This window comes from Dromaius novaehollandiae, chromosome 3, assembly GCF_036370855.1.
Source record: "Dromaius novaehollandiae isolate bDroNov1 chromosome 3, bDroNov1.hap1, whole genome shotgun sequence".
In the NCBI taxonomy this organism is placed as follows: Eukaryota; Metazoa; Chordata; class Aves; order Casuariiformes; family Dromaiidae; genus Dromaius; species Dromaius novaehollandiae.
Genome location: NC_088100.1, coordinates 24,482,696 through 24,509,305, shown reverse-complemented (window position 1 = coordinate 24,509,305; position 26,610 = coordinate 24,482,696). Strand labels below are relative to the sequence as shown.

At 35.5% G+C, this 26,610-nt stretch overlaps 1 protein-coding gene across 1 annotated transcript in view; it reads left to right on the top strand.

Moving 5' to 3' along the window:
* Window positions 1-26,610, top strand: part of CSMD1 (CUB and Sushi multiple domains 1) — a 1,240,345-nt gene that overhangs the window by 1,139,329 nt on the left and 74,406 nt on the right. Inside the window, exons 50-52 of the mRNA XM_026097018.2 lie at window positions 4,862-5,047; window positions 18,881-19,075; window positions 22,137-22,310. Of these exons, the coding sequence (XP_025952803.2) occupies window positions 4,862-5,047; window positions 18,881-19,075; window positions 22,137-22,310 (555 nt within the window). The remainder of the gene's footprint in view (window positions 1-4,861; window positions 5,048-18,880; window positions 19,076-22,136; window positions 22,311-26,610) is intronic.

Genomic DNA, 26,610 nt, shown 5'->3' with positions numbered 1-26,610 from the left:
TGTTTTAAATATGCAGCCTCTGGTAGGACATTGATATCTTGATGGTTCCTCTGAGCATGGAAACTTGTGAATTAGAAACCACTATTTTCTTTTCAAATATGGCTGCTGGTATGTGCCATGGTAGTTTACTAAAAATAATGTATGACTTTTAGATGTATTAGTCACCGGAAAAAAAAATGTATATTTTTTGATGTAGTAACAGTAACCTGGGACAATTCATGCCTTGATTACTGTTGTATTCATTGGCCTATTGAGGAACATACCTGTCTTCATTTTCCCTCTGGCAAATAATTAGTTCTGAATTAGTTTTGATGGGTTACACAATTAAAAAGGCAGGGTAAGGAATCCAAAGTGGCTTATAATGTGATCAGTAGGGCATTCTGAAGGGATGTAACACATGTGGTGGTTGAATCTTAGTTTCCTACATCGTTGGTGTGGCGGGGTAGCAGCATTCCCTCTGAGAGGCTAGCGTAAATACCCATCCTTGTCCCACCTGTTCTTCATGTACAGGGCTCAGCCTTTGGCTTTGTTCTTTCTAATTTTCTCCCACGCATTCCTAAAAGATTTAAGAATAACTTTAAAAGCCTTGAAGAACACTGGGCTGCTCTTCAGGTGTACCATTTGAGGATGAAACAGAGACTCCCTCATGGATTTGTGAAAGAAAACTTGAGATACCTACTTTAAGGAATGAGTTCCCTATTTGGGATCCTAGGTATTTGGAAAAGCTTAAAACTTATGATAGGGTAATGATAGAAATATACATGATGTCCAATTTTCTGCTTGAAATCTTTGTTCCAAGTATTGTCACTATAGATATCTCTGTGCTTGCTATGCTCATTTATCTCAGTGCTTGAATGTGGTTGAGCTAAAGATACTTTTATTTATTTATTTATTTTCTGTGTCGACCTAAGGTAAGATTCCAGGACCATAACTGGGTTTCATCTCTGCCCTGGGACGGAAGGCTTCCAAAATCTTTTTAGAAAACTGGCCTAAGGACAGTTTGAGGACAGAATTTTTTGAGGACAAAAAATGTGAAGTAGTTTTTTTTTTTTTTTTTTTTTTTTTTTTTGCTTTGGCTTGTTTTAGTTTGTTTTGGATTTCCCTAGATGGGATAGTGAAACACTGGAATAAATAGCCTGGAGAGAATACGGAATTTTCATCACTGGAAGTTTTTTAGGAACATACTAGATGCACCTTGGTCAACTATAATTCTGGCTTGTGTTAGAGGAATAGAGTAGATGATCATTTATAACCTTATTTCCACACACAGCCCTAGACCACCCACAGCCCTGTTTCTGGTTTCTTTGTTATTTTTGTATGTATCCAAGCATGACAGTTAGGATTTCTGCCATATGGCTCTCTTTGGTGTTTCTGATTGGTTATCACATGCATCAGTCTGCTCAGCATGTTTTTTGTTACAAATCCCACTTTTAGGGACATCTCTACTCCTCTCTCTAATTTATACAGAATTTAAATACCTGTCTTAGCTCTGTGTTCAATGCCAGAAGCAGGTCAACAACTGATAAATGCATGTGCATTAAATGTAAGGATTTTCCAGTGTAGGGAACTCGGTGAACTCTAATTTCTGACTGTAATGCCATCTCTAGCCTCTTTTGTGTATGCACTGAATTTGCATGCACTATATATGAATAATACAGGATTATGAATAATACATAATTATGATGTATAAAAATAATTATTTTAAAATATATAGGTTTATATAGGTATTTTAAAGGATTGCCATAAATTTTACTTATTTACTGGTTTTGATAAGAAATAAATTCTAGTAACACATGTAGAACATTTAAGTAAATTAAAACTGCATCCCAGTTTCTAGACAGTAAAAGACTTTTCAGCTTGCACTGATTACCTGTTCTTTGGAAGTGTATCTTTATGCTGTGCAAGATAATAGAGACAATTAAGGTCGAGTTATATATTTTTCGCATTCTAAATGCACATCTCCCAGCAGGAACATGGAAGTTTCATCTAATCATTGACCTTAGAAGCACATGGACAATTCCTCAAATTGGAAGATTTCCTGAAATCAGTCTGTCATTTTAGCAATCATTTGGGAATCTGAAAGGTTCAATATACTTAAATATGTGCCAGTTAGAGACATTGTTTCAATTGTCAAAAGACCATATGCTATTTCTGTGTGTTTTCGTCAGGTAACTTTACTTCAAACATCAAAGTATTTGTTATTTAGTGACACTAACAGTGCTAATATGTTTTGTTTGGATACTATTGTTCTAGAAGCCATTAGCAGCCTCAGGAAATTAATAGCAGCAGGAATATTTCTTTCCAATCCTAGTTTCTTGGGGAGAGACAGACAGACAGACAGACAGACTGTAACGGGGGCAGTGCCAGGACTGCTTTTATGATTAGTAACTAAAGCAGCAGCAGGAATAACCTCGTGTTGTAACAATGCGAGGTTCATCAGCAGCGTTCTAGGTAGAAAGAGGAAAGATTGTAGAGGACTGTGGTACGACACTTAGAGTAAAAGTGGTGATGTCTGACAGGAAGCATGGATTTTGAGGTGCTTTAGTACATCAGACAAGGTGTAACTGATAGTTTTGCTTGAATGGGACCTGGGCAGTGTACCAATGTGATGGCCAGCAGCAGCAGCAGCAGCAGCAGCTTTTACCCTTCCCTTTTCCATTTTCTCAAAAAGCATCAGGAGCATCCAGGATGGGTCTGCAGAACCACTTCCTTCTCATCTTTCTCTCTCTGTCCTTTCTCTGTCCCATTTCTACCCTTTGTAATGGCAGGAGGCTCAGCCTTTGCCCACTGAAGGAGAAATACTCAATTATGAGAAGACAAGAGCAGCTCTGGTTGGGGTGCAAAAAGTGCCAATAAAACGTGTTACAAAGGAAGCAGCTTATTTTTCAACACTTCTTCAGTTCTAGTTCTATTTGTGATGTGACAGATTCCAGATGGAAGAAAACAACTGAAATGAACTAACCATTTATCGTTTTATGCTGTCTACCTCACTTCATTATAATCATATGCAAAACACTGTGTTGTATTTAATTTAAATGCATCAATTGTGACAACTTTGGAATATTGAAAATAACTTTTAGAGTGGTGTTTATGGTACCATGGCAATGTGTCGTGAAATTAATCATTTTCATTGAATCAGGTAAATGATAACAAAAATTAGACAATTCTTTTTATATTTATCTTCACTTGTATTTAACAGATTTCAGACACAGTCTGTCATTTCTTTGTAGTATATTGATCTTATTATATAATAATACTTCACAGTTCCACGAGGAAGGGAACAAATACCCACAGGGCTTTGACTGTTAAACTGTTGAATCACATCTTAAAATTGAAAATATATTTATATTTACATATATAGAACAGACATTTTCATTTGCAAAACTCCTCCCTGGGTTGTTATATATGTAGAAATGAAAGCTTCAAAACTGTTTCATCTTTATTCAGTGTATTTACTGAAGATTAATAAACTGGATGCTAGACTCAAAGAGGCTAGTGATTCTATAAATATATACATTGGCTTATCAAATCTTTAAATAGATTCATTCTAATATTGTGGTGTGTTCTGTGCTCCAAGTTACCATTTTACAGAAAACTAAAATTTTCAAAGAAAATAATGCTATGACTTTAACCTTCAAGAATGCCACAGAGCAAATGTAAATTCTTTACCAGCATTACTGACTGACTTACACAAGCAGCTAGAGTTAATCTTTGTGGATAAAAAAACATTTTAAACAAAGTGTGGCATTTTAAAAAAAGCATACCAAAGATTTACCTTTCATCTTTTTGTTATCAAAATCAAGAGAGGTGAGTTGTCTGGCAGAAGGCAATCAAGTCTTGGAAACCTAAAAGTGACTGAGAGAGATATTTCTGGAACTATACCCTATCCTAAAATTGTATATTAGGAGATACTGTTAAATGCACCGTACTGAGCTCTGATAAAATATACATAAATTATAAAGAAGCTGAAAAACTAAATGCTATTCATACTTCAGTAAGTGGAAAAGAAATTAAACTTTGTGAACTTGAAAAAATAATTACTTGTCTGGGGAACAATTTTTGAAGGAACAACAAAAAGCTATAATAATTTGTAATCTCAAAACAATTGTTAATGAGACATAATATTCATTTTGGAGAAATGAGAATCAGAGGGAACTCAAAATTGCACCTGTTTAAAGTAAGTGATTTCTTTCATAGTTTGGAATATGAATAAGGCCTGAATTCAGATAATATTTTGCATTTTGAAGTGAATTAGTAAGGTATGTAATTAAGTATTTAACTGTAAGTATCTGAATAATGCCCTTAACTTCAGTAGAACTCTTCATGGTCTAAGTATTTATTTAGGTACTTTTCTCATCAGACAAAAATGCTAAACTGAATTCTTAAATGTCAAACATTGTCTTACATGTTTAAAAACAAACAAACATGAAGTTCTATTTATGGTAGATGGGGAATGAAAGAAATTCAGAGACAATGGAAGCATAGTATTAGAAAACATTTAAGAAGTTTCCAGTTCATTTCTTATTGGACCCAGTCACCTTGGACACTTTCTAGACTTTTTTCCCTAACAAATAAATTATTGACCTTTCACTGTCTAGACTATGTTAGAATTTCCATCCCTCCAGTGACTGAATTAAACAAAATAATGATTTATAAAATGCCTGTTTTAGACGCACTGCCAAGTATTTGTTAATATTTTAAATGTTCTTACATTTTTGGAATGTTGTAAATATGGTGGAAATTCATTGCAGTTTTACAAATGGGATATGTCGAAATTATTATTCTGTGTTTATTATTTCAGTGATGGGGCAATATTTAATATGAGAAAGTAACATTGTTTAATCTTTTCCTTTCTTTTTAGCTGTATCTTGTGGTATTCCTGAATCCCCTGGGAATGGTTCAGTTATAGGTAATGAATTCACTTTGGGCAGTAGATTGGTATATGAGTGTAATGAGGGCTTCAAGCTAGAATCTAGTCAACAAACAACAGCAGTGTGTCAAGAAGATGGATTATGGAGCAACAAAGGGAGGTCACCTGTCTGTAAATGTAAGTGGGCATGTAATTCTCAAGCATATATTCCTTGAACTTTCTCGGGAAAATCTTCAGTGATGATGTTTAGATTTTATGTATACATTTCCTCTGAACTGGAATTCAAGAACACATAATCATTCAGTATGTAGTAAATTAAACACAGAAGAGGCCTATTAAATTTATTTAATAAAAAACTTGTTTATTTTCTGCAAAAAATCTGACTTAAAATCTTTAAATAATTCACATTTTCATGTATATTTTCAGTAATGCCTTCTGCTCCATCTTCAAAGTATTATGTTACAATAACCGGTTTTAATTCATTTTTAATACAGATTCTGAATTAATGAAAGCAAAAGCTATTTCTTAAAATGCTGCCAGTTTAGATAATTAAGCAGGATAAGGGTCCTTTACCCTTCGTTTTTGTCTCCTATTGGAACTAGCCAGTGTAATACAGAGTCTCCTACTGTGTAACAAAGCCTCTCATGTGTTTTTGAGTTATGGCTGTCTGTTTTTGTACATGATGGAAACAATAATCAACTCAGCCTGACTTCAACCATTTGACTTGGATTACTGATTAGGACATAAAATTATTAACTGTTATTATACTATACTTATTGCTGCAAGTTAATTTAGAATCTAGAACTAATCAACAGGGTATGTGTCTGTTTTCCAGATTCTAAATTTGAAAAGCACTTCCATCTTTCAAACAAGTAAAACTAAACTTATTTTTAAAGGAAGAGTAGAATGATATGAAAATGAGAATTTTGAAATTATATTTGATTGTAAAATCGTTTTCACCTATTTGGCTTGATTTACAGCAAAGAATTGATTGATGTATTATATAACATGCTTCTTGGAAATTCTGTCCAAATTATATTTTCTTAAAAATATATACATACACAATTGTAGTAGGTGTATCATGTTAATGAGCTATGTTGAAGTGGAATGCAGAGGTGGAATGAGTCAAAAAAATTCTTTTCCTAAGATTTTTTTGTTTTTAGAATATGACTAAAACAGATTTTTTTTCCTGAGGAATTGCCCTTTCTGAACCAAAATGTTTGATTTCTGTGTATTTTGTCTCTCTCCATGCAATATAATATTCAACCCAATCATCCACACTTTCAGAACATATCTGTGAAAGAGCAACAAATTGTTCTATTACTGCTTACCTGATTTGGAAATCTCATAAATACTAACTACAGAAGAGATGTTGAGTATTTTCAGCAGTCACCTTGCCTGTACAGTTGTCAGTTCTGGTCATTGTACTACCTTAAAAAAGAAAAGAAAAGAAAAGAAAAGAAAAGAAAAGAAAAGAAAAGAAAAGAAAAGAAAAGAAAAGAAAAGAAAAGAAAAGAAAAGAAAAGAAAAGAAAAGAAAAGACTTCATGAGAATGAACAAGTAGCATTGCTGCCACATTGGTGAGATTTGACTGAGAAGTGAGAAGCTCTGTAATTTATTCCATTATTTTGAGTTCAACATTTCCCTAGTAAAAGAAATATTTCAAAAGGAGAAGGAGTTCTACAAAAATACTTTCTTAAAACTTGTTTTTGAAGAGGATAAAATGCAGTAATAGTTTTGTTTATAGATAGTTAAAAGTAAGAAATGAAGTATTTTACAATTTGAAGAGGCTATTATTTTTCTTCTGGTGATTAATCAACACTAGCCTTCTGTGTTCTTTATTTCTAATAATACTGATTTTTCCCAGAAGCAGTTTTTTAAGATAGCTTCTACACGTTATCAGCTTATAACTGTTTCATTTTACATTGTCTGAAGTTCTCCAATCTTTAAATAAAATACTCAAAGCATTTAGACTGCTGAGTCATGCTGAACTTCGTAGATTCAAGCTTAAACTTACAAAAATGTACTTTATTTATGAAAACAAAACTCTTTCATTAAAAAAGAAACACACGTCATGATATAGTCTTAATAAGTGATTGCTTATCTATACATTGAAATTGTGACTAGAATTGAAGTGGCTAGCGTTATTTGTCACCCAGTTCAATGTATTATGCAAGAGTGTTTTCTCTTTAGCACTAAAGTCTAAACAGGAAGTTGGAAGAAAAAGAAGTTATTTCTTCCTCCTTTAGGTTAGAAGAGAGAAGGGAGCCTTGGCATATTAGTTGAGCTGGGGGAGGAGCTGAAAGCAAACCATCGGGTGCACCACAAACCTCACGGACAGCAAGTACATTTATCCCAATCCTATCTCACAGGGCTTATTTTATACGGTGGTAGGCGCAGGCATACTTTTCCTTTCATTCATGACAGCAGAGCCACATCAGATTTTGTTATCGGCTGTGAATATTTTATTCAGCATCTTGCTTGCGTTGTATACTTCGTTGCCAGGTTTACTTGAATGGTGGTGCTTATATTCACAGAATGGTTGAGGTTGAAAGGGACCTCTGGAAATAATCTAGCCCAAACTCCCTGCCCAGGCAGGGTCATCTAGCGCAGGTTGCCCATGACCTTTTCCAGACTGTTTTTGAGTGTCTTGAAAGATGGATCAGCCACTCCGCCCAGGTTTGTGTCATCAGCAAACTTGCTGAGGGTGCACGCTGTCCCTTCATCTAGGTCATCGATGAACAATATTGGTTCCAGTATTGACCCCTGGGGGACACTGCTAGCTACAGGCCTCCAACTAGACTTTGTGCCACTGATCACAGCCCTCTGAGTGCTGCCTTTCAGCCAGTTCTCAATCCACCTCACTGTCCGCTCATCTAGTCTGCATTTTCTGAGCTTGCCTATGAGGATGTTATGGGAGACAATGTCAAAAGCCTTACTGAAGTCAAGGTAGACAACATCCACTGCTCTCCCCTCATCTACCCAGCCAGTCATCCCATCATAGAAAGCTATCAGTTTGGTTAAACATGATTTCCCCTTTGGGAGTCCATGCTGACTACTCCTGATCGCCTTCTTCTCCTTCACATGCTTAGAGATGGCATCCAGGATGAGCTGTTGCATCACCTTTCCGGGGATCGAGGTGAGGCTGACCGGCCTGTAGTTCCCTGGGTCCTCCTCCTTGCCCTTTTTGAAGTCTGGAGTGAAGTGGGATTTCTTCCAGTCCTCAAGCAGCTCTCCTGTTCTCCATGACCTTTCAAAGATGATGGAGAGTGGCCTAGCAATAACATCTGCCAGCTCCCTCAGCACTCGTGTGTGCATCCCATCGGGGTCCATGGATTTGTGGATGTCAAGTTTGCCTAAATGATCTCTAACCCGATCCTCCTTGACCAAAGGAAAGTCTTCCTTTCTCCAGACTTTCTCTCTTGTCTCCAGGATCTAGGATTCCAGAGGGCTGGCTTTAGCAGTAAAGACTGAAGCAAAGAAGGCATTCAGTATCTCTACCTTCTCTGTATCCTTTGTCACCAGGGCCCCTGCCCCATTCAGTAGCGGTCCCACATTTTCCCTAGTACTCCTTTTGTTACTGACGTATTTGAAGAAGCCCTTCTTGCTGTCCTTGACATTCCTTGCTAGATTTAGCTCCATATGGGCCTTGGCCTTCCTAATCCCATCCCTGCATAATAAGCGATGTCCCTATATTCCTCCCAAGTGGCCTGTGCCTGCTTACACCTTCCGTGCACTTCCTTCTGTTTGAGTTTTGTCAGGAGCTCCTTGTTCATCCTTGCAGGTCTACTGCCCCCTTTGCTTGACTTCTTGCTCACTGGGATGCACCGTTCTTGAGCTTGGAGGAGGTGATGCTTGAATATAAACCAGCTCTCTTGGACCCCCTTCTTTCTAGGGCCCTAACCCATGGGATTCCTCCAAGCAGGTGCCTGAAGAGGCCAAAGTTTACTCTCCTGAAGTCCAAGGTTGTGACCATACTTTCTGCCGTGCTTCCACCTCACAGGATCCTGAACTCCACCATCTCATGGTCGCTGCAGCCAAAGCTGCTCCCAACCTTCACATCTCCAACCAGCCCTTCCTTGTTTGTTGGTACAAGGTCCAGCAGCACACCTTTCCTCATTGGCTCCTCCATCACCCATGTCAGATAGTTATCATCAGTGCTCTCCAGGAAGCTCCTGGATTGCTTGTGCCTTGCTGTGTGGTTCCTCCAGCAGATATCAGGATGGCTGAAGTCCCCCACAAGAACCAGGGCTTGTGATTCTGAGGCTACTTCCCGTTGTCTGCAGAAGGCCTCAGCTACTTCCTCTTCCTGATCAGGTGGCCTGTAGCAAACACCCACAACAATGTCACCAATATTTGTCCGTCCTTTAATCCTTACCCATAAGCTCTCAGCTGGCTCATCATCTACCCCCAGACAGAGCTTCATACATTCCTGCTGCCCTCCTACATAAAGGGCAACTCCCCCTCCTTGCCCTTCTGGCCTGTCCTTCCTAAAGAGCCTGTGTCCATCCATGACATCATTCCAGTCATGCAAACTATCCTACCATGTCTCTGTAATCACAACGAGATCATAGCCTTGCAACTGGATACAGATCTCTAATTCCTCCTGTTTATTCCTCATGCTGTGTACATTTGTGTACAGGCACTTCAGAGAGGTATTCGAGCATGCTGATTTCCCAGAAGGGATGCAAGAGAGTTCCCTGTAGTCTTGTCTTGTAGGTACTTCATTAGCTGCATGCAATTGCTGGAGATAATCCCCCTTGAGCCCTGTTTTGCTGACTGCATGGTCTCTATAACTCTCCCGCATCTTTCCTAGTTTAAAGCCCTCCTTACCAGATTGGCCTGCCTGTTGGCAAAACCTGAAAGATCAGGGTATATTCCCCAGTGAAGAATGTTAAAACTGAGTTAGAACATTCTCTGAAAAAACTGTGGAATAGGGACTGGAACTCCTGAATTCCACATCAGGGAAGAATATTGTCCAGTTTAGGTTCAGTTCAAGTTTTCTGCATAATAAAAGACCATAGCTACCATCCTTACCTGTATGGTGAGCTATCATCACTGAGTGGAAGTGTCCTAATCTTATTGGCTTCTTTTCAAAAAGTGAGACACAAGTTACATGTAACTGTACCTGGAGATTCTGTCAGGCATTTTGAATATGTCGTGTTGCTCTGGCTTTGTATACCTGATAAAAATACCAGAAATGGTTCCGAACCAAACAAGTTTTCTCTTTAAGACTGACAGATGGAGCTAGACATTACTTTGTAATGTTTGACTCTTTAGGAAAACTGATAATTTAATGGTAGAATCATAGAAATTACAGCTGAAAGTTACTTTAAGAAATCTTCTAATCATCCCTGACAGATGATCATTTAACCTAACCTTAAATTCCTTCTTGAGCACTCTATTTCAGTAATTCACATTTTTTTACCCTAGCAAAGTTTTTCTATATGTATTTTTCCATATCCATGTGGAAAACCTGAGTCTACATTGCTGCAGTGTAAAGCCATTATCTCTTATTGTATCCACAATGGACAAGAAGATGTTATTGCATTCTTCTTTCATTCTTCTAGATGCATTTGAAGGCTGTTATGTCTTCTCAGTCCAGCTCTTCTGTAGAGTTAATCTTGCTGTGGTTCATTCTCAATGTTTCTTCCTACTTTTTTAATTGATTATTCTCATTACTGTCCTCTGGACACTGTCCAGTTGATCCACATCTTCTTGATGTCTCTTAAGAGCAGTGCTTAAAACCAAATGCAGCAGTTCCACTGAGAACATAAGAAAGACTGTTCAGAAACATCTATGATCACACAAACGTGTTCTGAATTCAGAACGAGCTGTGGAGGGAAGGCAGTGCATTGAACTGCCCTTCAGTCTCCCAGAAAAAATGGTCAAAGTGCAAAGAACATATTTGGAGTGTTTAATCAGAGGGAATATCAATGGATGTTTTTGTGGGAAGAGGGAAGTGTAACTAGGTGGGAATTAAAAATATATTGCATATATTAAAAACATTTTGCAATATATCTGCAGGAAAAAAAAAAAAAAGCTTCTACTTTTGAAACTATCAAACTTAACCAGATAATGACTACCCTACCAACTGAGCTTAAAACTATGATTATTAATAAAAGTTGGCACAACTGTCAACATATTGAAGTTTTGTTTAATATTTATAGTATCGTTATGAAGTAGATATAACACTTTTTCTCATCTTTTCCATTTCTTAAAAATTCAGTCATTTTGAAAAAAGACCCCCATTATTTAGTAAAGCCAGAAGTGCTACAGTAAAAAAGAAGTGCTACAGTAAAAAAGACTAGATATCTAAATGATAATGTTAAAGCCAGTATTTTCAAAATGGATTGCTATTCAGTCAGGCATGCTTTACCAAAGATTACCTACCTGCAAAGTGAGGAAGAGCTTGAGAGAATATGCATAGCATCCTATTTTTGTAGTATGGCTGCTGTAAGGATAAATGTATTTAGTCTCCAGAGATAGAAACATATCAGACTTGATGAGCAGCAAACACAGCACAGAAAGGTAAATGGTAAATAAATGAGTTGATTTTATCCCCAGGTTATTAAAATGAAGGTTGAAATAAATGCAGTTTGTTTTGCAAAGTATCTCTGATAATATAATGCCTCAGGGAGACATTTGAAGCTCCTTTCTTTTCGTTAAAAGTATTTATACCAGCTTCAGATCATGGGAAATATGATTCATGCTGGTCACACTGCAAGACACAGAAGGATTGTGGACATTAAGCTATTGGATTTAATTACATGAAATACCGATCAACAGATATCAATTAAGAAAACTGAACTGAATGATAGGTAACTTGCTTCACTTATTTGGCATTCCACATGTCTAGCACAGGGTGAAGGGAACTAGAGGTATCTGTATTGCCATTTGAATGCCTTTCTAAGGCTATTCTTAAATTCAGGCCAACGTTCTGATTAGAGAGTGACCATATAATAGTAAGTTCAGACATGAATAGAGAACATTGTATGATGCCTATGAGAACTTTTGACTGAAAGTACATTACTGTTAGAGAAGAAGGGAGTGTGACATGAAGTTCAAAAAACCATCCCATCCAAAACATACAGATATACCCAGGAAATGTGGACAAATCACAGAACTTAAGTCTCAAGCTATAGCCGGGCACAGGTGCCTGCAGGATTTGTTTTCCTTACTCTGTGCTATATGAAGTGACTGTGGTACCTTTTACACCAACGGATATCATTTGGATAGTACTCAAGTACAAAGGAAAGGCTGTGTGGGCCTGATTACAAATTTAAAGTCTTAAATTGTAAATATAGTCAGCTGAGAAACACTGCCTTACCTTGTCTGTCACGAGCATCCTTACACACGCGTAAACTACTCTTGTGAAAAGTCGTTAGCTTCCATCTTTCTAAGACTTAAAAAAAAAAAAAAAACTTTTGGAAAATTCTTGTTTTGTCTATTCTGTTTCATCAGCTATGATTTAAATTGTGTCTGCCATTATGGAAATACAGATGCTGATTTTGCAGTGACAAGTTGAAAAGGGAAAAAACATAAATGAAATTTCCTTCCGTTCCTTTGAATGAGATAATCTCTTCCTATTATTATACTAAAATTGCACCATTATAGCATGATTATTACATTTTGTTTGTGACTAATTGGTGAAAATTATTCCTACATAGTTCTTCTGTGCCTCACTTTCTTCAGAATATATATCATCAAGTGCAGAGAAGTGGGGTCTTGCAAATCCAAAAGACTGAAAGCTGGAAACACAAAGGGACTTATGCTAAATTTAGATATATCTCTCCTGAAGTTCAATCCAGAGTCCCATTTGGATGTGTAAGTTCATTTACTGAATAGAGAGATTCAGGCTTGGAGTCGTATCCATAACTACTTTCTAGAGAAACAAAGTCTTCTAAAGTACCCTGCCCATTTAGGCACTACTGCCCAGCCTGAACAACAGACAGTGCTGAAGAAAGGTGTTGATGGGAACCAATCCATTCATCTGAGACATTTCTTTTGTTTTTATATTTTTATCTCAATTTTTAAATATTTTTCACTACATACCTGTTTATTTCTGCTGCTTCTCTGAAGTTCTCTGATTTAGAAATCTATATTTGAGTTATCTAGAAGAGATTTTCCTTTTGTGTCATACTGATAGAAATGAGAACAGAAATTTTCCTTTTTTTTCCTTTTTGCTGAACAACCTTGTGACTTGGACTGTATCCCTACATTTTTTTGTCCTAAAGATGACAGATAAGAATATCTATCTGGCAGTCACTATATAGATTTCTTAGAGTTTTTTAAAATTATTTGGTGGACTCTTGACACTGACTTTCCTCGTGAAATAGAAATATTAACCTAAAGCCATGGTTTTCTCTCCGCAGCAATCAAACCTCTTATTAGGAAAGTCCATTCATAGCTTGAAAGTATTGTTTACTTTTTCTGTGAATAATGTAGAGAAATAGCTGTTACAAAGCCTCTATATCAAAAGATACAGAAAGGGGGAGTTGTGCTTCATTGTGTCAGTAGTAGAAAATGTATCATGTGGTAACAGCAAGCTACTGAAAAATTGGTATGACATCTGAATCAGTAAGGTTATACTAAGGCTGTTCTGAACCAGAAGGGAGTTTGTTTTTCTATTTAGTGTATATACTATAGTGCTATTAGGGGATTCATTGTTTTCTGGTTCCAAAATTCATGTTCCATGAGAAGAAACCTCAGTAATATATCTGCAAAATATGAGCTTGCACTGACAAACTGTACATTCCAGTGCTGTAAACTTTTGACAGTCTGAGATGTGATACAGTCCCAATGTTTGGCTTAGTGAGAATTTAAGGGTATATGATATTTTCAGAAGAACTAGGGTGAATGGAACACATAATTCTTTTAGAATTCAGGCATCACTTTTTTCATGACAAGGCAACATAAAAAAGTAGTTCTCTGGGCCAGTATGAAGCATATTTTTAAAAAAGGCATTTCTGCATGCTAGAAAATGTCTAATATAAATTCTTAAGAAAATGATAATTATGATTAATGCATATTTTTAGAGTTTTGCCAGCCATTTAGTAAAAAGAGGTACAAACACCTGACCAATTGAAATTAATGGAAGTATAACCTCTTTTGTTCTGTAGGAAATCTGGAGGCATGAAGCTCCTTTAAGAAATGCACAGAAAAGAGCATTAGTGTCAGTAGGATCTGGTAAATGCAAAGCAGAGCATTCTGTTCTGTGCATCCTCTCCTGCACTCTGTGCTCTCTGACCGTACCAAGGGAACTGACTTAAAATACTGTGTCAGAGGGTCAAAACATAATGACAGCGGATTTCATGCTTTATATCTATGTTTCCCTTCACACGATCAGAACGACTGAATGTATTCACTTACTGCAAGATCATGATGTCACATTCTTCTTCTGATTATGCCAATATGTCCTACAAGCTAAATACCATAATTTGTATAAAGAAAGATATGAATGTATACAATATTAGCTTATATTTATGTATGCACATATAAGGTGTACTCATGTAGGTTATACTGTATATGTATTGGTGCTAATATCTGTACCAATACATGTTTGTTACTAAAAATACTGCTAAAATAAAATAACTTCTTAGCCCTTGCTCTTAATTGCTTTCCTTTCCCTGGAAGTAAATAGATGCATAACCTAGGAAATTGAGTCTGCAGTTAATTAATTTTTCTAAAATTTTAATTACTTGGGATGTGTCCTCCAAATGGATAACTTTATTACCCTTTTCAATTAGTCCCTAATATACTGGTTCAAAGGATTAAATCAGGTGCCTTGTTTTATACTAGCTTAATACCAAGCATTTTAAAGAGCACCTTGTATCTAAATGTTGCCTTTGTATAATCTGCAAGTTGTAGATCTCACTGCAGATCTTTTTGAAAGCAATAGTGTGGCTGAACTATAACAGTAATGGTTTTGGCATTTCTTTCACACATGATTTTCTAGAAATTAATTAGAAAATAATTAGAAATTTTAGAAGATTTTTTTTAAATTTTAATTATCTTTGTACATATCCATTTATGCTACTTTGATACCTGGTTCTGAAGTAGTAGTTCTGAAGTAAAGCATCAGTTGTATTATAAATGCAAAAAAAAAATTGTGAATATAAATAGTGAAGGTACCATCACTCATTGTTCACAGATATAATTGGTGGTGTTTTGTATTAGCTAGGACGTGCAGAAGACCATATGCAATAATTCTGCTAACATTTTCTTAAATAAGTCCTAACATCAAGAAGTATTCTTTTTCCTTTTTGTTAAGGGTGGTTCTATTGCACAGAATACCTGTTAAGGGTTAGTGTTTGTTCACTGAGCTGTAGTAAAACAGTTAGTTCAAGCATTTTAGATTGAGTTTGGATATATTAGACTGGTAACAGATTGACTGGACATAGCTGACTCGATTGATAGACTGAGACTGAATACTATTTGACCTTTTTATCTGCCCTGGGGTTTGGAAGCCTTTCTGGTTTAAATGTGGTGAACACCAAAAAAGCACTTGAGTGTTTTGTGCTGGATTCTTCTTTTCTACTAGAACACTGAAACTATCAACTTGCTCAAATGATCCTTTGTTATCTTTGTTCTTAGGCTCTGCAGTAGATGGGATTATTTGGTTTTCCAGTGTCTTCCTATTTTACTAATTCTTAGGAGATTAAACTGTACTACTTTTTCTCTTTTGTCTTTCATAATATACTGCCTTTACCTTAATTTTGCTTTGTTAATCTAATACTGAATTTCCATTTCTTCGTGATCTTTTAATACCAGCTGAAGAATGACAACCAAGTATCAGATGCCATTACACTTGCAAGTATTAGTTAGTTCCTACAATTGAGACCATTTTTCATCATACACATTGCATTTGTCAATTTTTTTGTCTTGAAACAATGATTGCATTAAGGGCCACATAAATGACATTTGACATGACATTTAAGATGCTGCTCGAATAGCATGAGATGCATTTTTTTATTTATGTAAGAATAAGCAAAGGCAAGCAAAGGCTTGTAGACATAAAGGCAACTCAGTATAAAGGAAGATTCAGTTTTCTGGTATGCTATGCTATTGAAAATATCAATAGTTAATTGTATTTATTGACCAGAACAAGTAAAAAGAGTAAGAAAAATATAAGACATTAATGATTATGAAGAGTTAAACCTAAAACCTCTGCACATTACTACACAAATTCTTGTTACGCTTTATTAGTTGTAGTTAAAAAGTTCTTGTTATATTTTTTTTTTCTTGCTCAGTGCCACAGTTCCTGTAGTAATGAGCTTTGAGTAGCAAATATATTTTTGTGATGATAGAACAACTTAATTTTTCAATTTTTTTATGGTACTTATATCTCAGGATGAATGTCCTGCTTTTGAGCCTGTTCAGAATTATCAGTACATGGAGACTGTCACTTCATTAAAATGAGTCTAATTATAATTTCAAATATTAATTATGTTTACTGACCTATACTTTATGACACGCAATATTTTTCCAACATTTCTGTATAAAACAGACCTAGGAAAAAGAGTACATCTCTGCATCTAGAAAAAGTTGAGATCATCTATTTCAGTTTCATCTATGTAAATAACAAGTAACTGTAGTGTCCAGCCCATAATTCAGAGGAGAGACACTCTGAGGGCCAAGTTGATGCACTCAATCATAAACTGTGTGCACTAAATCAAACATCTGTTAATAGTCTATTTTTTGTCTCTTGAAGGAAGGGGAAAATAATAAATCAGAATCATTACTTGTAAAATTAAAAACTTAAAATTTTTAAACAACATTTTTAGTTGATTACATCAACACAGTCAGGAACTAAAGGAAGTATATTCTGTACTCAAATGGTAACATCTTCAAGTAGAAATTCTACAACCGTATATTGAAATCTGATCTTGTTTGTAAAGTGTGCTTGCAACAAGCAAGATTCAGAGTGCATGTATAGCTAAAGAACAAAATAAATTACATACTAACATTAGCATTGGATTAAGAGGAAAGATTATGTGGCTGATTAACATACAGTGAAATAACTGAGCTTCTTATCTCTCAGTGTCTTAAGATATCCCCTATGCTTGAGACTACAGTTTTTTTTAGTGACTATTAGGCTAAATGAGAAGCTTCCTTTCATCTTTGAAAGAACCACATTTCTCAATAAATCTATTACTTCAAAGGAAAAGTGGTAAAAATTTTTCTTTTATCAGGACATTGAATGCCTATTTAGTATAATCTTTGTGTTCTGATAGACCTATATGATTTCTATCTGAGGTGTTCAGTGAAGTGCCTTAATGTTCTTGATAGTATTTAATAACGAATAAGAAAGAACTGTTTCTTAGTTAATAATTTTCATTCTTTGGCTGTGAAACACATCTTAGTGTCACTACTAGTTTATATTAAATTTGTAGGTAGGAAGTTGTCTTTTAACTTGGGAAGCTGCTTCTAAATAGTCAGAATGTTATTATATGACATTATTTTGACCACATATATCTCATAAGTGATAGGTATATGAATATTTTTATCATTTACCAAAGTTATTCTGAAAAGTGGTGAAAATCTAAAATTTTACAGGAGTGTTTCTTCTATTACCTTCCATACGTTTCAGTAATTCCCATGACTAGTCTGTTTCATTGCATATTCATACTCTTGAAAAAATCACCTTGCACCTCTCAGACAATGAAAAGTAAGTCTAGAGCGTACGTAATGAATTTTTGTCAGCTTTGTTGGTCCTTCCCTGATATAATGAAGTGAATTTATTGTAGCATAAATGATAATCAGATTCTTGTTCTTATTTGTTCACACAGTTTAGGATTTTTACACACTTCTTCCTATTCCTTCTGTTTTACACATAACAGCAAAACTTGAGTATAGTGTAGAAAAGATCAGAGGTACTCATTCCTAAATGTACCACATCTTTAGAAAAATTATTACTTTTTAAAGCAATATATAAAGAAAACAAAAAAAAAAGACATTGAATTTTTCTTAGCTGTTTCTTTTTTCCTTTTTTTCTGAAGTGTTGCTTTTCTGAAGTATTGCTGGGATAGTAGTCTTTGCTAACGTGTTCTCTGGGATATGGGCAGTTACTAATTCATTCAGAATTTTTCTATAGCAGGGAAATTCTGAATGACTTAAGAATCCAAATATGGCTATTTTTAATTAAAATAATCATAAATATTTTTGTAAAGCTAGTCTATTTATAGAGACATAGGCACATTAAGATAGAATTCACTTCAGTGTGGTAAATAGCTTATATGCTTTATTCAGAATTGCAGAGCATCAGTTTAAGGTTGAAAAATGTATAAAAATGGTTGGTATTTATTTCCGAAGAAAATCAATTACAGTTATAATAAGTCTTACAAAAAACCTAAATTAAATTTCTTAGCGACTTTAACTAACTGCATTCTGTTAAAAAATCTGAAATACTGAATGCCACAGAACTGAAACCACTCTAAAATCTCTCTGAATGTTATCTTTACTTTTAATGGCCAGTATGCTAAGTTGGGATGTAATAATTTTCCTGACAGTATACCATTTTATAGTAATTAGTATGTGATATGTGTTAACAACTTCTATGACAACCTGTTTTAAGAACTTGCTAGAGCTTTTAAGTGAATATCATGGGCAGAAAAACAGCATTGTGTGAAATTTCTTTTATGTTAAATTATCAGAGGGCAGTAGCCCTACAGATGTTGAGCTTTCACACAAAGTACACAGCATTATTTATTGTTCCTTGTATATCCACTATAGTCTGAGATGTATTCTGTCTCTGAAATTTTTAAATGAATCACATTGGAGAGAATAGTGTTGCACTGCAGCTCTCTAAATTAGAATGTACTACAAACCTCTCCTCAATTCTTAACATTAACTATATGTTGTTCATTATTTTTCTGGAAATTGTATTTCAAAAATGCTTGTAGTGTGCTCTATTTTACATTGCACGACTTCTGCCAGTAAGGCAAGACACATTTTCTGTGAAGAAATGTAAGGGTAAAATGCTAAGATATACGTGTCCTTTCTTCACAGCTGTAACTTGTCCCAGCATAGAGACTCTGCTCACAGAACATGTTGTCTGGAGACTGATTTCTGGGTCACTGAATGAGTATGGAGCTCAAGTCATGCTCAGCTGCAGTCCTGGATATTATTTATTGGGTCAAAGACTCATACAGTGCAGGAGTAATGGAACCTGGAGTGCAGGCAATGAGAGGCCAAGTTGTAAGGGTAAGGAACATACTTGTTTTCAGAATAAAAAATTCTTTTTAATGCATACCCTTTTTTCTAAGTAGGACTTTTATTTTTTAAAAAAGTTCTTTTACTATCAATCTTCTGTAAGTAAGCAGATATAATATTTTCATTGATTATCACTTGTTGAAATTAGTCGATTGGAACTCTTATTTTGTATGTGTAAAGTACAATACATTTCATACAACAGTCAAAGATATAGAATCACAGGATCCATCTGGATGATGATCTGTGATTCTGGATTTATTCAACTAAGTATGCATAAGTATTTGGAGAATACTAGGAGATGATGTTATTGTTTTAGAAGATTTTAGGTTAGATTAGAAGGTGATATTACTTTGACCTTTTGGGTGTAACACAAAACATGTACAGTTGGAGAAACACACATATGAGTTCATGAGTGTGTTTTTATGCATTCTTCATACAAAGGTATCATAAATTATGTTAGCCTGACTTCAGATACTCAGTGCTTTACAGAACCTTGACATTCTCTTTGGGTCATATAATTGTCAAAGGTTACGGTATCAGAGTCTTAATAAATCCCCTCCAAAATCCATTTCTTCTTTCTCCTTTCTCCAAGGTGTTCTTCACTTCGGCAGGGGAAGATATTTGGCAGATCAGCTAGCTCTGCCAGCCTTAAAGCAGATACTTGTCCTACACTGTGGTAGCACTTACAGGCTCTCTTTCAATGCCAGGGTGATGCAGAAAGTCCTAGCATCTAAAAGAAGTGGACAACTGACAGGCCTGGCATACTGAGCAGAACTGGAAATAAAATCTATGCACACAGTTTTTCAGAGTAGCATGTCATTCCAACGAGTGATTCAAATTATGTATTTCATCCTGAAAAAGATACTTTCTTTTTTCAGAAAGTGATTTTTTTTTCATTTGGTGAAGTTTCTTTAATTGGAAGTTTTCTTTAATTTTACTTTTCCATTTGTAATAACAGAAGATTTTTGAGAATGGCTATTCTGAGACAAACTGAATCAATAAGGGAATTTTTATGGCAGTCTCCAGGAAAGAGTTCTGGGGATCAGGAGAACAGTTTAGTTCTGGGATTTTTGACGCAGAGGGAACAGAATATTCTGCTTTGTCAAACCTATTAAGGCTGCAGGCACGTCAGTGATATGTTATGATGAATAGTATTAGAAGTATTTTGTACGATTCTATGATTGTGATAACACAATGACCATAAACATCAGATAGCTTTTTATTGCAAATAAATGACAGCGCAAAACTTCAGTACGATGTACATCCTGTGATGCACAAAAGATGCAATTCAGTTGCCTAACCATAAGCTCTTAATGCCTTATGAGACATGCTACATTATCTAAGATGGTAGGTACTACAGAGGACTTACAAGAGACTCACAGCTTTCCTCAACAGCAGCTGGAAGATAGACAGAATACCCCAAATCATCTAAAGAGGTACTGAACCACTAAGTGGCACTTACTTTTTGGTAACAAAAAGCAAAGGATTAGTTAGATTCGGAAATCAAAGGAGCTGCTAATTAAATAATAGTTTATTTATAAGACAGATATTTTATTTTGTCCTATGAAAGAGGACCGATTAGGATGTAATTATTGCAAACTCCATCCCCATGTTTAGCAATGCTTTCATTAGATATAGATCATTAAGATCCAGAAATACACTGAAGAGAAGTCTAATGTTTACTGTCTGTCTGTCACTCACATACGCAGAGGAGATTGTGTATATACAGATTCTACCTGTTCAAATTTATATTTCTGAAGCAGCAGGAATGATAACTGAAACAACGATGGTAAAGCATTTAATCGTATGTATCAATATTAACTTGTGAATAGTTTCTATGTATGATGTCTCTAAAGGCATTGCAAAGCATTGCATTAAGGGAGTTATGGATTGAGAGAGACCTAACTACTACATTAGTTTCATTTGTTTAAGATTACGCTGAATAGCTTCCTAGCAATTACCAAAATAAAGCATTTCTGACATGTTTAGAACAAACCATTCTATTGCACCTTATGAAAAAAATGACTCTTTTATTGTGTGTATAAGTGTAATTAATATTCTGAATATTAGCATTAGAAGTTACATTAGGCCCCTCCACAAATGACATTGATATGACTTGAATTTAGTCAAAAGGAGTCTTTTCCACCTCTGGAAATCTTGTGTGCATAACAAACTTTGATCACATATATTTTAATTGTGGCTGAGCTGACTGCACAGTGGTATGCACTCTATTTTATCCAAATTCTACCCTGGAAATTCTTTGTTATTTTCTACAGTGAACCTTCTAAAATATAGAAGAATGGGGCCTTGAGGTTTCAGTTAGTAAATTCAGCTGTGATTAACACACTTTTGAAAATAGAGGAGGCATTTGTGTGCATCTTAAATTACAAGATTGTTGATTTATTTTTTCTAGAAACAAAAGGTGTGACAGAACAGTTCTAACTAAATTAGAGTTTGATACATTCTTAAAAGGGAGCTTTTCATGTGTTGTCTGTAGTAGCTGGGGGTTGCAGCTGACGATACAGAAGGTTTCTGTGATAATGAGTGAAATCTAGAGTCAGCAAAATTTATTTTTTTAGCAGGTAGCCTATGATATGTATTATATGATTATGAATATCAGCAAGAAATAAGAAAAAAGACAGTTTAGAACAGTTCAGAGTACCACATGTAAAGACAATACCTTTAAGAAGGCATCTTCACAAGCCTGGGAAAGCACGTATGAGGAGTAGCCCGGAAAAAGGAAACATGCAGTACAGCCACAACCTTCCTGGACATTCATGTAGTTCTTGTGCTTCAGCTCTGGAAATCCAGATTGCATCTAAGCTGCTGTCAAGGTGTGAAGATACCTTTCTGAATTTTCAGATCTAGAACATGTGTTGCCAAAGCAAGCATAATTTTAAGCCCTTACTGTGGCATACAACTGCCAGCTCTTTTATGTTTATTTTGTATTACTCTTACTTTTTAAGAAAATGTGAGATGGTATATCTAAGAAGTTATGTAAAGTGAGTTCATATTTCAGTTATAATGTTTTGTTTTGTTTTGTTTTTCCTAGTTATCTCCTGTGGTGGTCTTCCATCTCCACCAAATGGAAATAAGATTGGAACCTTAACAGTATATGGAGCTACTGCAATATTCACCTGTAACACAGGATACACATTAGTTGGTTCTCACGTAAGAGAGTGCTTAGCAAATGGACTCTGGAGTGGTATTGAAACCCAATGCCTAGGTAAACATATTTCTGAGTTTTTTTAATCTAACACAATAATAAGTACTGGAAATCGGCTCATGTCAAGGAACAATGCTCTTAAACCAATGAAAAATAAGGGTATCCTGAATACAGAAAATATTGTATGCTGTAAATGATTTTATACTACTCTACTGGCATATAATTTTTTATAGAAATTCAGCAGTTCTAACAGCTGACTCTTCATTTGCTCTCAGGCCAGGAGGAATCTCTTCTTTTTACTTCAGAGTTCAACCTTGCTTAGAAAGCAGCTTTATTCTTTGCTGCCTAGGCACATCCTTTTCAGCAGAACTATCCAGAACTCATTTTTCGTAAAAATTTCAGATAGGCTAAAGGAAAATTTGTCTAAATAGCTGTATATCTAACAGTAATATTTAACTTTAGGGCTTTTAAATAAATTCTGTTTATTCATTTATAAATTGTAAAATCCCTTGACCTCCCAACCTTTGGGAGCATGATGTTTTATAAGAGTGTGTCAACATGATAATTTTGCATATGAACAGAGATATAAAATACCGGTTATCTTCCTCTGACCTTGATATGTTCAAAATAGCTGCTTAAAAATGTAGGTAGCTATGCTTTGTAGCATCTCATGAAGAACAAAATGCTTTTGTCTTATTGGAAGGTGTAAATTCAGAATGTCAATCAAAACTGAAAAAAACCCCTTTTTTCTAAGCCTCACTTGTTCAAACCTCTGACATACTGACTGAGGAATCGCTGATGTCAATTCTAGAAACCAAGTCAAAATTAATACTGCATATGTATTTGCAACAGATCAGTGTCAGTGTGGACCTACACAAAACAGCTGAACATGCAACATTTATATATGTAAAGAACTGAAATGCAAGGCTGCTGAGCATTCTTAAAAGCCTGATTGTGCTTAACTTTCACAATGTCAGTAAGATCACGACCACTTTACTTTTCTAAGCATAGTACCATGATAAAGGTATTTGCAGTTCATGCCCACAGCAAGGTGCAAAACTGAAAGAAAAGGCCACAGATACTGAGCAAGGCATAGAGTTCCTATTTAAAAGACAACGCCATTCCTCTGATAGAATATTATATTAAAATAAAAGACAAACATCTCCCTGACAATAGCCAGTTGTAATGGGACCACATACCAACTCAATCATGTCTTCTAAAAACAATTTTCATGTATCATCTACTTCATCTTAGCAGGTTATTAAGAAAAAGCAATAGCAAGAATCATTAGGCAAACATTTTTTAACAGAGTAGTAGTGACAACATCCTGCATTTCTGGAGATCTTTAATTCCTGTGAACACTTTTAGGGAAAATACTTTGAAGGAAGTTGCAAGCTAGAAAACAGTAATGTACTAACAAACAAAAGCATAATAATCTAGACTTGATGAAAAAAAGTGTAGAGTTTTCAGCTGCATATTAACTCTGTTCTCCATCACAGTGTCTGCTTCACCAGCACCTTTACAGACAATTTGACTGGGTGTAGGTGAAATATAGACATGAAGGGGTCTTCTGTCAGAAGTGGAGATAAAACCTAGGTATCTGTGTCCTACTTGCCCTATTGATTGCCTTTTCTTCTTTAATTTCAGACATTAGACTGCAGCAGCAAGGGAAATGAAAAGAGAATCTTTTTGAAAAAAGTAGCAGGAGATGATGTAATTCAGATCATGAGATCTGAATTAAGATTTCATAACCTTTGATCATACATTCCTGATTGATTGGTTCATTTTGCAACAGTAATGTTTGTAGCACAATTTTTGTAAAGATAATTTTACAGTAGGTTATCTCTTAAAATAAGTACTGTTCAAAAGTTGTGATCATTGTCTCATAGAGCTAAGCAAATTTTAAAAGAGCTACTGTAAAATTTTAAAAGAATATAGCTACCCTAAATTAGCTTTTGAATAGGCTAAAGACTGGGTCAGTACCCTGAGATTGTGGGCCCTTGTGAACATGTCCCAGGGCCCAGTTCATAGCTTTATCACACCTTTTCATGGAATGCACTGTTGTTTTTCATTTACCTTTAATTCACTTGTAACTCAGTCCAGGTTATGTAAAATGTAAGTATACAATATTTATTCAAATCATTAAAAGTATGAAAGAAACATACAAATGTTTATAGAAGATACAGGTAAAGAGATGAACATAAATATGCCCAAATTATAGTCTCTCTCTTTTTCTGTCTCCCCCTCTACTCATATGATTTCCTGATGCTTTCCAAACACCTGCCCTGTGAGGGATTCTCAGTCTGAGTACTTACAGTAAGGGCTGTATCCATCATGTACTGAACTGGCTTTAAACCTGATTCTCATTTTGACATCTCATCACATATCTAAGGCTATCTAGATTTAATCTTTCTCCCCAAAATTTATTTCCTTCCTTCCTACCTAGGAAATTGCTTGGCCACACTTCTGAATATAAGTATCGGTTCACTTTCCAGGAGATATAACTATGTTTTTGCTAGATCACATGTCATCTCCCCTACTTGAGTGACCAGCTAAAGAAGTTCCTCACTATGGCAGGGACTAAAACTTTTCCTCATCACCATTTTATAAATAATATGCATGTCCATAGGAAGTGTTTACTTAATAGGCTTACAAAATCAAGTAGGTTAGAAGAGACCTCCAGAGGTCGTCTAAGCCAACAGACTGCTCGAAGCAGAGCCAGTCAGAGCAGGTTGCTCAGCACGATGTCCACCTGAGTTCTGAATATCTCCAAAGATAGAGGCTCCACAGCTTCCCTGGGAAACCTGTTCCTAACCACCATCTAGTGATTTTTTTTCTTTATATTGAATAGGAATTTCCCAAATACCAACTTGTGTTCATTGACTCTCCTTTTCTTCATTGAGTCTCATATTAGCTTTTACCTTAATAAAACTACTTGAAAAGTCTGTAAATGAGATAAAAGTAACTGAAATTCATAATAAGTCTGAGTTCAGGCACAAAAGAATTAACTGGCTTTGAAATAGTGGTTTGTTATTAGTGAACCCCAGCAAGATGCAGTTGTTTCTGACAAATTTTGTGAGAAGGAAAAACATTTTTCTAGCTTGATACTTCTTCAATCCCTTACGATTTATTTTTGGAATTTAAAATATGCTGTATTGAGTGATGGTGAAATAATGGCATAAATGGAGATTTGAATGAGTAAAAAAAGAGTAAAGCAAATCTGTTTTACCTAGCAAAAAAAATTCCACTCAGGTGCTGACCAGGGGAATTTTTTTTGAGCTCTCCTATGCTTCAGGATCAGCTTTTTGTGTACATGAGATCACTACTGTGTTTCATCCATTCCACCACGGAGCAGCATAAGAGGGTTGTGCAGGAAGACAAAACAGTCTTACTTCCTGCTGATGTCTGGTTATCCCTAGAATGAAGCTGACCAACCATTAAAAGATGAGGAACTGCAACTGTGTAGATCGAAGTCCACATGTGTAGAAGTATTTTCTTCAATCCTTTCTTCTGTTGCAAACATGGGAGCTGCGTTGTAAAGAGAAAGGCTATTACCCCACAGGTTTTGTGATGTGTTATACCATTCATTACCAGTGTGGTGCATGGTACTTGCATATCATAATTGCTAGCAAAATGATTTGTGTTAGCTTTCATTCATTTTAAATAATCTGAAACCCCATTTTATCCGCTGAACAATCACAATAGTATGTAGTACTTACGTACTGCTTCTCATTTTTGAAGAGCTAAACATGCAGGATAATATAGCATGTACAAACTAAACAATATATAAATCTCAATGGATTCTGTGTTTGTATTATAAATTACACTTGCCTGTGGAAGGCTGGAGAGGATTTTCTTCTACTCTGACTACTGAGAAATATGTTTGACCATTAAACAACTTAGAACAGTAACAGTCTATGATAGCAATAAATTTAGGCCCAAACAGTGTACAGATGGAGAGGAACCCATCTGCACAGCACTTACTTAATGAACAGTACCAGTTTAATCCCCCAGTCAGTTTAAAAACCACACACAAGTGAAACTTTTAACCCTTTGGAGAACAGCTAATGAAGTTACAAGTTCTCATGGTTAGGAAAGACTGTCTTTATATACAGCTTGAACTTTATTTATATAAATTCATCCTTTCCTTTTCCTAAGAGTGTTTTTCTGTTGGATTTGGTCTGCTTTAGTAAATCCACAAATCCACACTGAAATTGGTATCTGTTGCTATGCTCTTAACCCTTTGGTCATAGCTACTAACTTCTAGCTTTTCTCCAGCTGATTATCTGCATTTTAAATACTTTCTGCAGATGTATTTCCACCTCAAATGACCACAATACTTCTTGCAGGAACTGTAATT